The sequence below is a fragment of the Oncorhynchus clarkii genome, chromosome 7, assembly GCF_045791955.1.
Source record: "Oncorhynchus clarkii lewisi isolate Uvic-CL-2024 chromosome 7, UVic_Ocla_1.0, whole genome shotgun sequence".
Classification (NCBI taxonomy): Eukaryota; Metazoa; Chordata; class Actinopteri; order Salmoniformes; family Salmonidae; genus Oncorhynchus; species Oncorhynchus clarkii.
In genome coordinates this window covers 45,321,031-45,334,371 of record NC_092153.1, presented here as the reverse complement: position 1 = coordinate 45,334,371, position 13,341 = coordinate 45,321,031, and the positions used below count along the sequence as shown (strand labels likewise).

Below are 13,341 nucleotides of genomic sequence, written 5' to 3'. Positions count from 1 at the left end.
CTTAATGGCATAAATAGCAGCCCCTTTGGTAAATTACAATGAGTGTTCTGGCACTGGGAAGCGTGCAGCAGGAAAACGTTCTCACATTTCAGAACCAGGCATTCTAATCTCCCAAAGGAGTGAGTGGGGGAGCAAGTACTGTTTTAATTTCCCAAAAAAATATTAATATATACACTAACTTGGAGTGTGGTGAGGGTTATGATATGTTGGGGGTTCAACTGGTGGCTGGATTTCAAAATGGTAGGCCTACTATATAAGCTTTGTGGCAAGAAAGAAGTTCAACTGCCGAGACATTATTCACACAGCAGAAGGAGGGATTCCAATGTAGTATTAATAAGTTAACTAGAGAGCATAATCTGACTAAAACCGTTACTCACTTCAACTTGCAATGCTGTGTGATTTTATTAGCCGAGCCGCCACCCTCGCCTGAGGACACGCTAACAATTTACATCCTAAAACCACTGAATTAATTCCAAGCAGCTGGAACTTAATAGGCCTGCTGTATAAGAACATCCATGTCAAAGGTGCAATGGTAACAACCAAATGATGGAACTATTAATCCACCTCCCAGACCTCTCACTCCATTTCGGACTCGTTGTTAGCTCACAGCAGTATGACCAAATGTCTAGAGCTCGCCACAGAAGTCTTATCTCCTGCTCAGTGAATATTTCCCTGACTGAGAAGAAAATTTGGAGTTTAAGAACCGTGCGGCTAGAAGCTCCAGCAGACAGAGAGGCTGAGTGGAACAGCTCATCTCACCCTCGGCAACAGCCCACGCACCCTCGCTGCTCTGTGACCAGACCTGGGCTACATTTCCCAAAAGCATCATAGCACTAAGGTCTTAATTCCATTTCAACTAAATGGACGAAAGATGATCTTTGTGCTACGATGCTTTTGGGAAACCCACTCCCTGAGCACCATGGGAACTTAGACTCTCCTGGCTACACAGACTCTGACTCACTGTCTGGGCTACATAGTAGGAGCTTCAACTCCCTCAACTAAGGAAATACAGACCTGGAACAAGTTTAAATTAGATGAATGTTGGCCAACAAATCTACTCTCTCTTTCACACACACACACACACACACACACACACACACACACACACTGTTTGCACAGTGGCTGCAGGAGGCGGTGGCAGGTGGAGAGATGGAGACATTGAGCCGGTGTACGCAGTAGTCCTTGTCCATCACTCAGTGTGTTCACCTGCCTCCCACTAAACGTCACAATGGGCAATTCAAACTGCTCATTCACTCCCAACAGACTACATTTCCAGTTGTTGAAAGAGAGCCCTATTCCAATTAACAGTCTCCAACCAAACATGCATATACGGTTGTTGTATTAAGTAGTGCTAGACTCTCCTTCAAAAAAAAAGAAGGTAAAAACAATACTTTTTAGAAACATAAATTATTTTATTGAATGCAAATCCATCAGCTATGAAATAATTGAAATAGAAGTGAAAAACACAAACACAGTAAAAAATAAGACTACATACAATCTGGACACCGCACTGCAAACCATAAAAGGTTTAGGAAATGTAAAATTCACCTCTTTACAGCCAGGGCTGTGAAACCGTGCCTCTATGACGTAAACATTTTAGACAGGGCATTTGGTCCCCTCCTTCCCCACAGTTCTGACTGTTTGATGCATAATGGTAAAACTACCAGCTGAGGCAAGAAGGCACATCTTTGGTTTAGAAAGAATACATTTCACAAAACAAGTTTATATCTTACAAAAATGGCATGGGAAAGACTGTTCTCTCTATCATTGTAGAGAACAACGGCAATAATTAACACTGTGGTAACCTGGAGTGCATGGCTTAGATTATCATTCAGGAATTAAAACGACATTGAAAGCTGAGAGCTTCCATAAGGAATAACAACAGAAACAAATGGCTTTATCCTGTCTTTGAAACACATCAGATTACATCTGGGCTTGATGTAGTCAAAGTAAAAGCTTAAGACGCACCCACTAGAGACATGCATATAAAGGGACCAACGGACCCCATCCTCTTTGTGATGATGACATACTTCCTCTTTCTGGGGGAGGTGGAAGTCACCTGTTATCAGCCCAGTGAAGGTCAGGGCCAGAGCACCTGTTAGCACCTTGTCTATCTACACCACTCTACCAGGGACAGCTGTGTGTGTGTGTGTGTGTGTGTGTGTGTGTGTGTGTGTGTGTGTGTCATGCTGAGAGATGTATCTCACACACGCACCACTACCTCTCTCAGCAGCTGTGTCTAGGCCACGATGATCCTGAACTTGTCTGGCCAGGACAAAGGCCGGGATAGACAAAAACAATGGCACCACTAACCCTCATGAATCCACTACTGTATATGAGGAAAAAACTAAGTTGGGACTGGGAGAATGGAAGGAGTACAGAGTTACTTACAGTCCAATACATCTACCAGACTTGAAATGGGAGGAGTTTGAAAAATGTTCTTATTCTTCTTTAAATGAGATTGAAACTGAGATGGCTGTGGAAGTTCCATCCAAAGAGATACGAGTCAGGGTCAACTTCCTCTCCTACCAGTTAACGGTGAGTTCATGGTCTCTGTTGGCAGATTGGTTCAGGCTCCTCTGGTCTTGCTGGTGATATGAGTCTGTAGACTCCCCTACCGCCCTGAGGTCTCTGTGGGGAAAACTCCATGGCCCAATCCTGCTCATGCTGTGGAAGAGGTGGAGCAGCTGACTGCACTGTGTTTCTGGAGGAGGGACATGCGGCTGAAGGTACGGGAACACACGCCACACTGGTACTTCTTCACCTCAGCGTGGGTCTGCAGGTGCGCCCGCAGGTTGGAGCGGTCGGCGAAGGCACGGTTACAGTGTTGGCAGGAGAACGGCCGCTCACCTGAGAAGGAGGAGATGGTTGGAGGAGCATTGGATTGAGATGCATGACACTAAATGTGTGATGTTTCAGGGTGGCAGGTAGCCTAGTGGTTAGAGCGTTGGGCCAGTAACCCGAAAGGTTGCTGGATTGAATCACCGAGCTGACAAGGTAAAAAGCTGTCGTTCTGCCCCCTGAACAAGACAGTTAACACACTGCTCCCCGGTAGGCCGTCATTCTAAATCAAGAATTTGTTCTTAACTGACTTGCCTAGTTAAATAAAGGAACACATTTAAAAATTGTAAGCCTGTGTATGAGACGGGTTCTGTGAACCTTCGCTTTGATTAGCAATACACACAACCACAACAATTTGGCTGTCTCGGAGCTCACCAGAGGGGTTAATTAACACCTCAGTGAATACAGCTCATTTAAATGGTAATATGAATCTGGTGTCAGGATCAGGACCACACTTGAATTAACATGATTAAATCAGTGCCAAATTAGATTACTACTTTCAAGTTGCTGCTGGTAGTAAGTGGGCCGTTTGAAAGCTGAAAGATTCCTTATGTTCTTTGTCCCCTTCATCACAATGTTATCATGCATTCTGTTGTCTCACAGAGTAGCCAATGATAAGATAATTCTCAGGGAGTCATTGTTACAGTGTGGTAGAACACAATGAGTGATCAATACAAAGCCCTTTGGGCTTGTTGGTCAAACTGCAGGTGTTGATCTAATTAACTGAATAATTGCCCCTGCCTTCTACCAAAGTAATATCCAATGGAAAGTGTAGGAGTTCTTACCTGTGTGTGTGCGAATGTGGCCGCGCAGCAGCCAGGGCCTGGAGAAGGCTTTCCCGCAGGTGGGGCAGACACAGGGTAGTGTGTGCGAGCGGATATGCATCTTCAGCGCCCCCAGGCTGGTGTACTCTTTAGGGCAGTGCTTGCAGAAGAAGGCTGGCCTTGCTGCAGTGACTGGGGCCACTCTCTCGTCCTCGGCCAGGGCCCCATGGCTCTTGATGCCTGTGCGTTTGGGGCGCTGGGGGGGGTGGTAGGTGTCTGTGGGCTCGGGGCTGGGTGGGTCAGAGGTGCGCCCCTCATCCTCCTCCCCACTGCTACTGGCACTGCTGCTGAGGCTGGATGGGGAGCTGAGGTCCAGGGGACCGGAGGTGGGAGGGGCATCAGTGGGGGATGTGGGGACGTAGAGGGCTGGAAGGAAGCTCACGTCCCATACCAGTCCTGTTGTGTAACAGGTGGCAGCTAAGTTATTGTCCCCTGCTGGAAGCTCAGCTAGTGGGTACCTCTCCAGTGAGGTGGCTGAGGGATGAGGAAGAGGGTTAGGTTATAGAGATACATGTACAGCACAGCTGACAGATACTGAGACGTTTTCATCATGGACATATAATTAATGTAACTGGAACACAACATAATGAATAGAGAACATGAAGTTTGGATAGGCCATATATTTTCAACTTCTAAAGCAACAACTGCCTGTCAGGTTTCTCTGTGATATCTTTATAAAATTCCAGAGCATTTTACACCAGAAACATTAGAGATTCAACCAAGCTGAGATTTCATGGGCCATTTCCTCCCACGTATTCACATGGGGTAGAAAAAAATGTATTGCAGCTCTGTGCAGTTTAGGGGGAACTACATTTTTTTTATAACGAGCCTACTTGAAAAAAATCGAATATGATTTGTACAAGTTGCCAACGTGGAGACAGTTTATGTTTGGGCAACACAAGTAAAAGTGGATCAAGTAAAACATATCCCCAGAGGTTTATTGTAAGGAAGAATAATAGAGAAAACAGATGGTTACCTATTCTGTAATGTTTTAAGTATTTATGTAATGCATTCTACTTCATACAATGAATAAATAAAGTAAAGCTACTCACCATTTTGACACTCCAGTTCACTATAGTTGGGTTTTTTATTGGCGAAATACTTTTTGACCAAGAAAGACCGAGGCATTTTTCCACTTTGCGAAATATGTTCGTAAAATATCCACCAGTCACGGGTTCAAACTTTGGAAATAGACAGACGTCTACGACTTAGACCCACATGAGAATAACGGTATATAAAGAATAATATATCGTTGAAACTTATAGTCTACCCGTTTGTCTCAACCTGCTCAACAGTGGACCACTTTGTGACTGTCTAAATAACGGACTGTCTCCAAAATGCTGCTCTGTCCTCTGCTGAAATACTATGACGCCCTGAGGGCACACCCCACCTCCGCATGAGCGCAGGATGAGACCACTCGCTTACCCATTCCTAAACAAAAACATGTCCCCCAAAGCGTTCACCCGGCCTTGATCGCATTGACCTGCAGATAACACACATCACGCAATAATATTGGCTATTCCAATTATGCAAATTAAACACTCGTGCATGAACACGTTGCCCTATTTGCTCCCGAATGGCGCAGTGGTGTAAGGCACTGCATCTCAGTGCTAGATGCGTCACTACAGACCCTGGTTCGATCCCGTGCTGTATCACACCCGGTCGTGATCATTCTTAACTGACTTGCCAGGTTAAATAAAATCATTTTTTTTTTAAATTGAACCTTCTATGGAGACTTGCGCAACCTTGTCAGATCCCTATACAGACAAGCATTATTGTCTTATTCGACTTCAAGACAATAATGCTTGTTCTTTAAGACGTCAGCATGTCTAAAACAAAAGAATGATGGTTTGGTGTGTGCCGCTTCTATCAATGCTAGCCTACATAGGCCAGGTTACATAGGGTGCGACTGGCCTTTCTAATGGTTTTGTTCAGCATTTTCAACATGCAACATTTGGATAACAGACCCCTTATTCAGATACGAAAATTGTTTTAGTATTGTGTGAATACTAACACTTGGCAAGAATGCATTATGTCAAGAAAATACACCCGATTTACCGGTACCAGTGCCTCATTTGCTGCTGGTAGTTTCATGACGCCACCTTTTGGGTGGAAATGGTATCTGAATCAAGTTCAATATCAGCAGGTTTCAGTTCGACAAGTTCACACAAGATGTCCTACCTGTCCCAGACCTGCTGTTTTCAACTCGCTAGAGACAGCAGGAGCGGGAGAGATACTCTGAATGATCGGCTATGAAAAGCCAACTGACATTTACTCCTGAGGTGCTGACATGTTGCACCCTTGACAACCACTATTATTTGACCCTGCTGGTCATCTATGAACATTTGAACATCTTGGCCATGTTCTGTTATAATCTCCACCCAGCACAGCCAAAAGTGGACTGGCCACACCTCATAGCCTGGTTCCTCTCTAGGTTCTGTCCTTTCTAGGGAGTTTTTCCTAGCCACCGTGCTTCTACACCTGCATTGCTTGCTGTTTGGGGTTTTAGGCTGGGTTTCTGTACAGCACTTTGAGATATCAGCTGATGTAAGAATGTCTTTATAAATTGATTTGATTTGATGTCCTACATCTGCATTGAGCTTGCAGGTGTTTCAAAAAACAAGTGTTTCAGCCTAGCTCAGTGCTTTCTGTTGGGGCAGCCAGTGTAAATTAGAGCCTAAGGGTTGGTAATGTTCTCTAGTTGCACCATGATTGGCTCTGTGCTCTGTCACTCATGGGGACAATACATCACTGCAAAATCTACAGGGAGAGCTCGAAAATGTAAGCCCCTTGGGTGCTGCCATAGACTTACATTAGAAGTGCCCATCCAAGAAAGCTCAAGGACATTGGCCACAGATAAAAGGATGTCAAATCACGTTATCTAACGTAGCTTTGATTGAACTGATCCTGACAACATCATACTTTCAAAATCTTAGCTACCAAGAGCTAGAGCTCCTACCTGAAGATCCTTGACGTCATATTTCAATCTTGTTTTTTTCAGAGTTCGCAGTTGTCTTGAAAGCCCCATAAATCCAGAGAATGCCAGACTTCGATGACAAAGTTTAATGACAAAATGTGTCCACAAGAAGGACCACCGCGCCATCTTCCTGTTCTAGTGAGCACAGCAAAACAAGGTGAGTCCAAAAATGTCTTGTATGCTGCTGCATAAATGATGTAATATGCCAGGGAGATATGTATACTGTAGCTAAAAAAAGTAATACTAAGTGTTTGTTGTGTAGTAAGATGTTAGTAGCCCATGTGCCTCACCCTAACAATTTGGTGCCTTTCCCTCTCATAGCTTAGCCTACTGTTCTGACTTGGTGGTGCACATGTAGCCTATAGCCTGTTTTAGAGAAATGTAATTGTCAAATATTAGAAGAGCTTTCATTGTCTGCTTATATGTCCCTTTTATTTATTCTATGGTTCTGACTTGGTGAACAGGGAGAATACTGTAAGAATGGCCCATGTTCTGAATTCTGTCGCTGTACATTTCAAAAGTGTAAAATGAAACAAAGCCAGAACCCATACGGCCATTTCTTGTGGCTCAGATCAGGGACAAAATGTTGTGTTGTGTACAGATGATCTTAGTTTGAGGTTAGGGTTAGGCATAAGGTTAGCAGTGAGGGTTAGGTTTAAAATCAGATTTTAAGAATTGTAATTGTAGAAATAGGCAGGGTTTTGCCATAATTATGACTTTGTGGCTGTGGTTTAAGATACTTAAGTAAAAATACTTTAAAGTACTATATAAGTAGTTTTGGGGGTTCTGTACTTTACTTTACACATTTTTTTTTGACAACTTTTTTTTTTTTTTACCTCACTACATTCCTAAAGAAAATAATTTACTTTTTACTCCATACATTTTCCCTGACACCAAAAAGTACTCGTTACATTTGGAATGCTTAGCAAGACAGGAAAAGGGTCCAATGGACTCACTAAACACACATGCTTCATTTGTAAATTATGTCTGAGTGTTGGAATGTGCCCCTGGCTTTCTGTAAGTAAATAAAACATACAAGAAAATGGTGCTGTCTTTGAAATGATTTGTACTTTTAACTTTTGATACCTAAGTATATTTAAAACCAAATACTTTTAGACATTTACTCAAGTAGTATTTGACTGGGTGACTCACTTTTACTTGAGTCATTTTCTATTAAGGTGTCTTTACTTTTACTCAAGTTTGACAATTGGGTACTTTTTCCACCACTGGTGGTCAGTAGTGTCAACCCCTTCCACCGCGGATGCGGAATGCCGATTTCAAAAGATACAATTTCCCTAACAGAAGGATTTTGGTGGGGATTTTATTATTACTATTCAAGTGGATATTTGTTATTATTATTATGACCAACTCACGAGGCCCCTTGATGATGTGATGATGTAAGACCTGAGGCAATTGCCTATTCTGCTGCCAGTGTGTGTGTGTGTGGAGTATAGAGGCAAATGGAGTATAGAGGAGTGTGTGGGGTATAGAGGCAAGCTGTCATCAAGGAGAACGGTGGCTACTTTGAATATTCTAAAATATAAAATATATTTGTTTAACACTTTTTGGGTTACTACATGATTCCATATGTGCTATTTCATAGTTTTGATGTCTTCACTATTATTCTACAATGTAGAAAATATATATTTTTTAATAAAGAGAAACCCTTGAATGAATAGGTGTGTCCAAACTTTTGACTGGTACTGTATGTTTCAGTAAGGTTGGATTTTTAGAATTTTTGGCAATGGTTATCAACTGTACTGCAGGGATGGAACGAAAGTCGCAGAAAATTGAGATTGTGACGGCAGCTGCAGAGAGGTATTTGGGTGTGTGAGACTTGATGTCAAAAGAGTTGCAGGGTGTGTTAAGTGGTGGTGTCCCATCCTTTCAGGTTGTTGGCCTGAGGTAGGACTAAATAGTGGAGTGGTGTGGTGTAACTTGTAGTGTTAAATGGTAGGGTATTTGTTTATTTATGATTTTTTTCAAGCAAAGTATAAGGGAGTTATACTCCAGTCTAGTAGATGGCGGTAATGCAACATTTATTGGATACCAACCGCCGTTAAACTCATCGAATAATTAAGATGGACGGGGGAAGAGGTGGTGCTACGGTTACCGCGATACATTTCTAAAGAAACAGTTGCAAAGACCAGCCAGGGAATCAAGAACTGATGCAGATCTTTTGGAGAAAAAAACATGTGCAGGGTTGCAGTTCTAAACCAATGCCTCGTCAAAGGAAAATGCATTGATCAAGGAATCGGTTATAAAACCTCATTCAAAGGACATTTTGGGGTTAACATAAAATGAATGTCCTACCCAAACAGAAATATTCTCCGAATAAAGGTAAACTACGTTTTATTTGCCTCTAGTCTATTTCTATTTAGCTTTAACCTGTCCTATTTGATTCGGCATGTATCCAAATCGGTCCCTTATCAATACAGCTTGCGTAAGTTGTTTACAGGTCTGCAGCAAACTGTTTGTTTTGTATTTTTGTATTGTCCGTATAAATAGCTTCTAGAGCCCAGCCCTAACATTAATTCACAAGAGGCATATTAAAAAAAAAAAATCCCGTATTTTCTAGAGCTGACCTACTGCTGGCTGTCATTACAGACGCCTCCATTTCATATCAGACTGAGTTTGTCACCTTCACCACACCAGTACGCTTTCATATCCAGTGATTCATTTCAACGTTATTTCTCTGTTGATATAAAGCTAACGTTCAGGTTTTAGTTTGTAGTCATCGTGAAATTGTCCCGTTTAGTCTTGCAGTGGTACCCCAACCTTGTTCTCTGCTCAAGCTGTTTAGGTTTTGAATAGTGACGCCAGTTGCTTACACATTCGACGCTTTCGGGGATGTCGTTTTGTTTTTGGAAGCCACTTCCATAGACCACATCTTTGCTCAATTGAGTAGATGCCATCATCAAGTTCATAGGTAGAACGCCTGAACATCACATGGGTCGTTCCATTTCATTTCAGCAAGCCATGACACTCACCATCTCAGATTGTTCTGAAATAGTTTTTGTAGTTAGAAACATAAGATACGCATTCAAGCAACATTATTTTGTTGAAAGACAATTTGAACTCTAAGAAATTAAGCTAATTGATTGAACCCAAATTGGCAATTTCAATGTATAGGATTCATATAATATTCAATAAATATAGTACTCAACATCCGATTTGTACCAAATATCTTAAATGATTAAGAAGTGAGGAATCCAAAGAAATGGTCAAAAGCCACTTGCATTCCCCCCATAAATGAGTGTGAAAGTACCAGGTTTTGGCCAGTAGATGCCGCTGTTCCCGTTTCTGCCACATACCTTTATCAATTCTGCTGGTCTCTTGTGTTTATCAAATGCATTACACTATTTACTTTGCAACTTTGGGTAGAAAGCCAATAGCTTTTGCTCATTATGAAAATCAATTATGTTCTTAATCTCACATGTCTAGTAGTCTGAATAGTGACGTTGACTACAGAAACACGTTAACTACAGAAACAATTTCAGACTAATCACAGATGGTGGGTGTCATTCTTCTTTCTTGTGCTTTTTGCAGTGGAATGCCTTGCTCAAGGGAACATTGACAGATTTTTCACCCTGTTGGCTCTGGACTTAGAACCAACGAGCTAACTTCGAGCCTAATACCACACTGGACTCTGCAGCCATGGGCCTCGTGCCACTAGATCTGCTCGCTTATTATCTATCCCAAAACTGTTCTCATAAGCTGAATGTGGGACCTTGTGCATGATAAGCCCCAGTCACATTGATCAAGGTTTACCATAAGAAACCATGCTTTCTCTGCTTGGGGTGGAGGGGGATTCCCTGCGTGCATGAAAAAAATGACATAAGTGTTACATTCGGAGACCGACAATTGTAGCCGTTTGCCAACAAACAGCAATATCAGAAAAAGAACACCTGAAAAATGTGTCCTAGAATTTTATTAAAGCTGAAAGCATCTCCACTATATTTGGAGGATTCTATGGGGATGCTACTATACTGTTGCAGAGTATAGACTGGCCCCTCCCCAATAAGTTTAATAGCAGATGGACTCTGACAATGGAGCTCTGCAGGGGGTGCTGATTATTTAGGCCCTGTATATTCATAAAGGGCTCATTGGCCAATCAATGACCGCCATGGTCAGTTGACCTGAGGTTGCATTAATTACCACGGGCCAGTATGGATGTGTGGGGTCTAGACATCACTCCTAATTCATCACTGGGGGAGTTGTTTTCAAAAGAGGATGCAAAATTATAAGGAGACAATGTTCTTATAGCAGGTTTGAGTTATAGGAACCAGACTTGATTTTTTTCTAATCTCTTGATCAACCAGGTCTTTGTGAGAAGTATTTCCACAACCAAAGCCTCTGCTGCTACGTCTGAGCCTCCTGCCAAATACCGGAAAGGACAAGAGAGAGAGAACACAGCTAACGACCTCACAACACCAAATCACAACCAATTCTGAGACGCAGATTCTAAGGTAACACTTTGAACAGAACCCAGTCATGTTCCGAAGGCTCACCAGTCTGTTTTTTGGACGAGATGAGGACATCCCTACAGACCAGAGGACATCCAAGCCTGCGGAAATGCTTGAGGAAGGATGGTTTCTGGTCAACCATCAAGGTCTGTTTCTCACAAGAAGTAGTAGTTGGACTGTACATAGTAGGGATCGGTTTGCTCTGCTGGACATAATATGGGTAACCCTAGCTCTCTTGTTCCTTTACAGAAGCTATCAATGAAGTGAGCTCAGTGGAAGAGCCGGTGGTGGAGTGTGCCAATACGTCTATCTACAGATGTCCCTCCAACCTAACTGTCACTGGGGAGAGTGAACCCATCTCAGAAACTGACGTCAGGTGAGAGAAACAGACTGCTGTGTGTTTGACACAGGATGTTGTCAAAAGCATTTTACAATATCAATGTTCTACCACTGATTCCACATTTTGATTGTCCGCTTGTTTGTGAACAATTGTGGGTGTGCATTTGTAGGCTTACAATTGTGTCTTTCTCTGCAGCATGTCAGAACCAGAGCTCCCAGTCCAAAGAAGCGCCACCAGCCCCAGCCGAATCATTCGTGAATCAGTGTCCATGGCTGGACAGCTGGCTAAGGTCACGCAGGTTGCCCGTGTCCAGAGGGCTCAGACCCGGGTGGACCGCCGCCACCTCACACGTAGCTGCATCCAGCGGCAGAACAGTGTCTGCCTAAGAGCTCAGCGCCACTCTTCCCGCACAACCTACCTCCAACAGCCAGGACACCGCAACTTCAGCCACTGAACACCCAACAGCAGTTAACACAAGAACAACAGGAACCTTCAATCTGCTCGCACCACACACACACACATATATGCTTAGACACACTCACAAAGGCACCATAAATTGATTGACAGCATGCTTCAGCACAGCGAAATACAGTCATAACTAGTGTAGATTAAGCTATTCCCCCAAATGAATCCTAATCTACCCCATTTGATACAAAACACTAGGCTTGTTAGTCAGAATTGTAACCTGTTTACTGGCAGCTAAAATTACTTTTGAACCTGCACTATATATATGACAAGAGATGGTAAACTCCATATCAAATGAGATACATTTGTAGGCTTGGTGGTGTGTGGCCAGAGAAAACCACTGTCAGTAGCTAGGTTTCCATCCAAATGGCAACAAATGTAAATGCGAATATTCTAAAATCCGCATAAAAACAATATGCACATTTTCTCACCAGAGATGTTTCCATCAAATTGACTTGTTGCAGATAAGTCTGTGCATGATGACATAGTGCACATAAAGATACCTTTTGCGGTTCAATTTCCATGTACCAAATATAAAAATTAAATGGTTTCCATCGCATTTAACTCTACTGATGGTTTTCTCACAAAAGATATTACGATATATCCGCAGAATTCAGATTGCGGGTTTTTGGCTAGAGCGCATCACAATTTATTTCATCTGTAGCCTAATAAACTGTCGTAGTGGGAGGACCACACAACATGTCATAGCGTGATATGACGGTTAGGCTTTTATATCAATATTTAAGCATAAAAGTGTTTCCACTGACATTTCTTGCATACTTAATTTTACCGACACAAAAAATACTATCTTGTCTGGCGTATTTTGTTTAGTCAACATTTGGAAAGTTTACCGAAAATCGGGCCTGTCATGACATTTTTTAACCGACAAACATTTTACTCACATAAAAAGGTTGGATGGAAACCTGGCTAGTAACACGCACATTTCTGTGCAAAGCCTATGCAAAAAAAATATCTAATATCTATATGTTGAGGGAAATGAAAAGGTATTGCATGTACAGGATGTATTTTGTCAGATTGTCGTGTGGGGGTTAAAACATTTCATATAGCAATAAAAACAATGATGACCTACATGATTGCACCATTGTTCCTTTATTTGATTATAATGCCAAAGCTGTGGCAGAAATGCATGATCTGGGCTATTTGGTGACCAAATAGTAATGTTATCCAATTTATTAAATGTTATGTGAAACAGTGTGAAAGACGGTTATAAAAACAGCTGGGTATAGTTAAAAAAAATAAACAATTTAAAGGCTGATCATTTGGATAATGAATGGCCAGTCTGATTGGCTGAGTCATTATTGAGGTATTGTAAATTCAAGGGAAGTGTATGGAACGCCGTTTAGAAGTGCAGGTAAGAGGGATGCTAGCAATGGAGAGCTCATTAAACGGTTATACTTTCTGTTCCAC

General features: G+C 42.2%; 2 protein-coding genes across 2 annotated transcripts; one reads left to right on the top strand and one right to left on the bottom strand.

Moving 5' to 3' along the window:
* Window positions 1–1,391: 1,391 nt before the first annotated feature.
* On the bottom strand, window positions 1,392–5,110 carry LOC139413373 (protein snail homolog Sna-like). The gene is made up of 3 exons (XM_071160664.1): window positions 4,718–5,110; window positions 3,627–4,139; window positions 1,392–2,850 (listed from the first exon to the last, which is right to left on the bottom strand). Exons 1-3 carry the CDS (start codon window positions 4,791–4,793, stop codon window positions 2,663–2,665), a joined length of 777 nt encoding a protein of 258 aa, XP_071016765.1. The 5' UTR covers window positions 4,794–5,110; the 3' UTR covers window positions 1,392–2,662.
* Window positions 5,111–8,709: 3,599 nt separating this feature from the next.
* LOC139414270 (tumor protein p53-inducible nuclear protein 2-like) lies at window positions 8,710–13,004 on the top strand. The gene is made up of 4 exons (XM_071162171.1): window positions 8,710–8,982; window positions 10,965–11,254; window positions 11,358–11,484; window positions 11,644–13,004. Exons 2-4 carry the CDS (start codon window positions 11,137–11,139, stop codon window positions 11,900–11,902), a joined length of 504 nt encoding a protein of 167 aa, XP_071018272.1. The 5' UTR covers window positions 8,710–8,982; window positions 10,965–11,136; the 3' UTR covers window positions 11,903–13,004.
* Window positions 13,005–13,341: the final 337 nt, after the last annotated feature.

Excerpts from the sequence above, each read along its gene's own strand:
- LOC139414270 (XM_071162171.1), top strand. The coding sequence starts at position 11,137 with ATGTTCCGAAGGCTCACCAGTCTGTTTTTTGGACGAGATGAGGACATC. Across the intron at positions 11,255-11,357 it reads GTTTCTGGTCAACCATCAAG|AAGCTATCAATGAAGTGAGC; the intron begins GTCTGTTTCTCA and ends GTTCCTTTACAG. Across the intron at positions 11,485-11,643 it reads ATCTCAGAAACTGACGTCAG|CATGTCAGAACCAGAGCTCC; the intron begins GTGAGAGAAACA and ends CTTTCTCTGCAG.
- LOC139413373 (XM_071160664.1), bottom strand. The coding sequence starts at position 4,793 with ATGCCTCGGTCTTTCTTGGTCAAAAAGTATTTCGCCAATAAAAAACCC. Across the intron at positions 4,140-4,717 it reads TGAACTGGAGTGTCAAAATG|CCACCTCACTGGAGAGGTAC; the intron begins GTGAGTAGCTTT and ends CTCATCCCTCAG. Across the intron at positions 2,851-3,626 it reads CCACATTCGCACACACACAG|GTGAGCGGCCGTTCTCCTGC; the intron begins GTAAGAACTCCT and ends CCTCCTTCTCAG.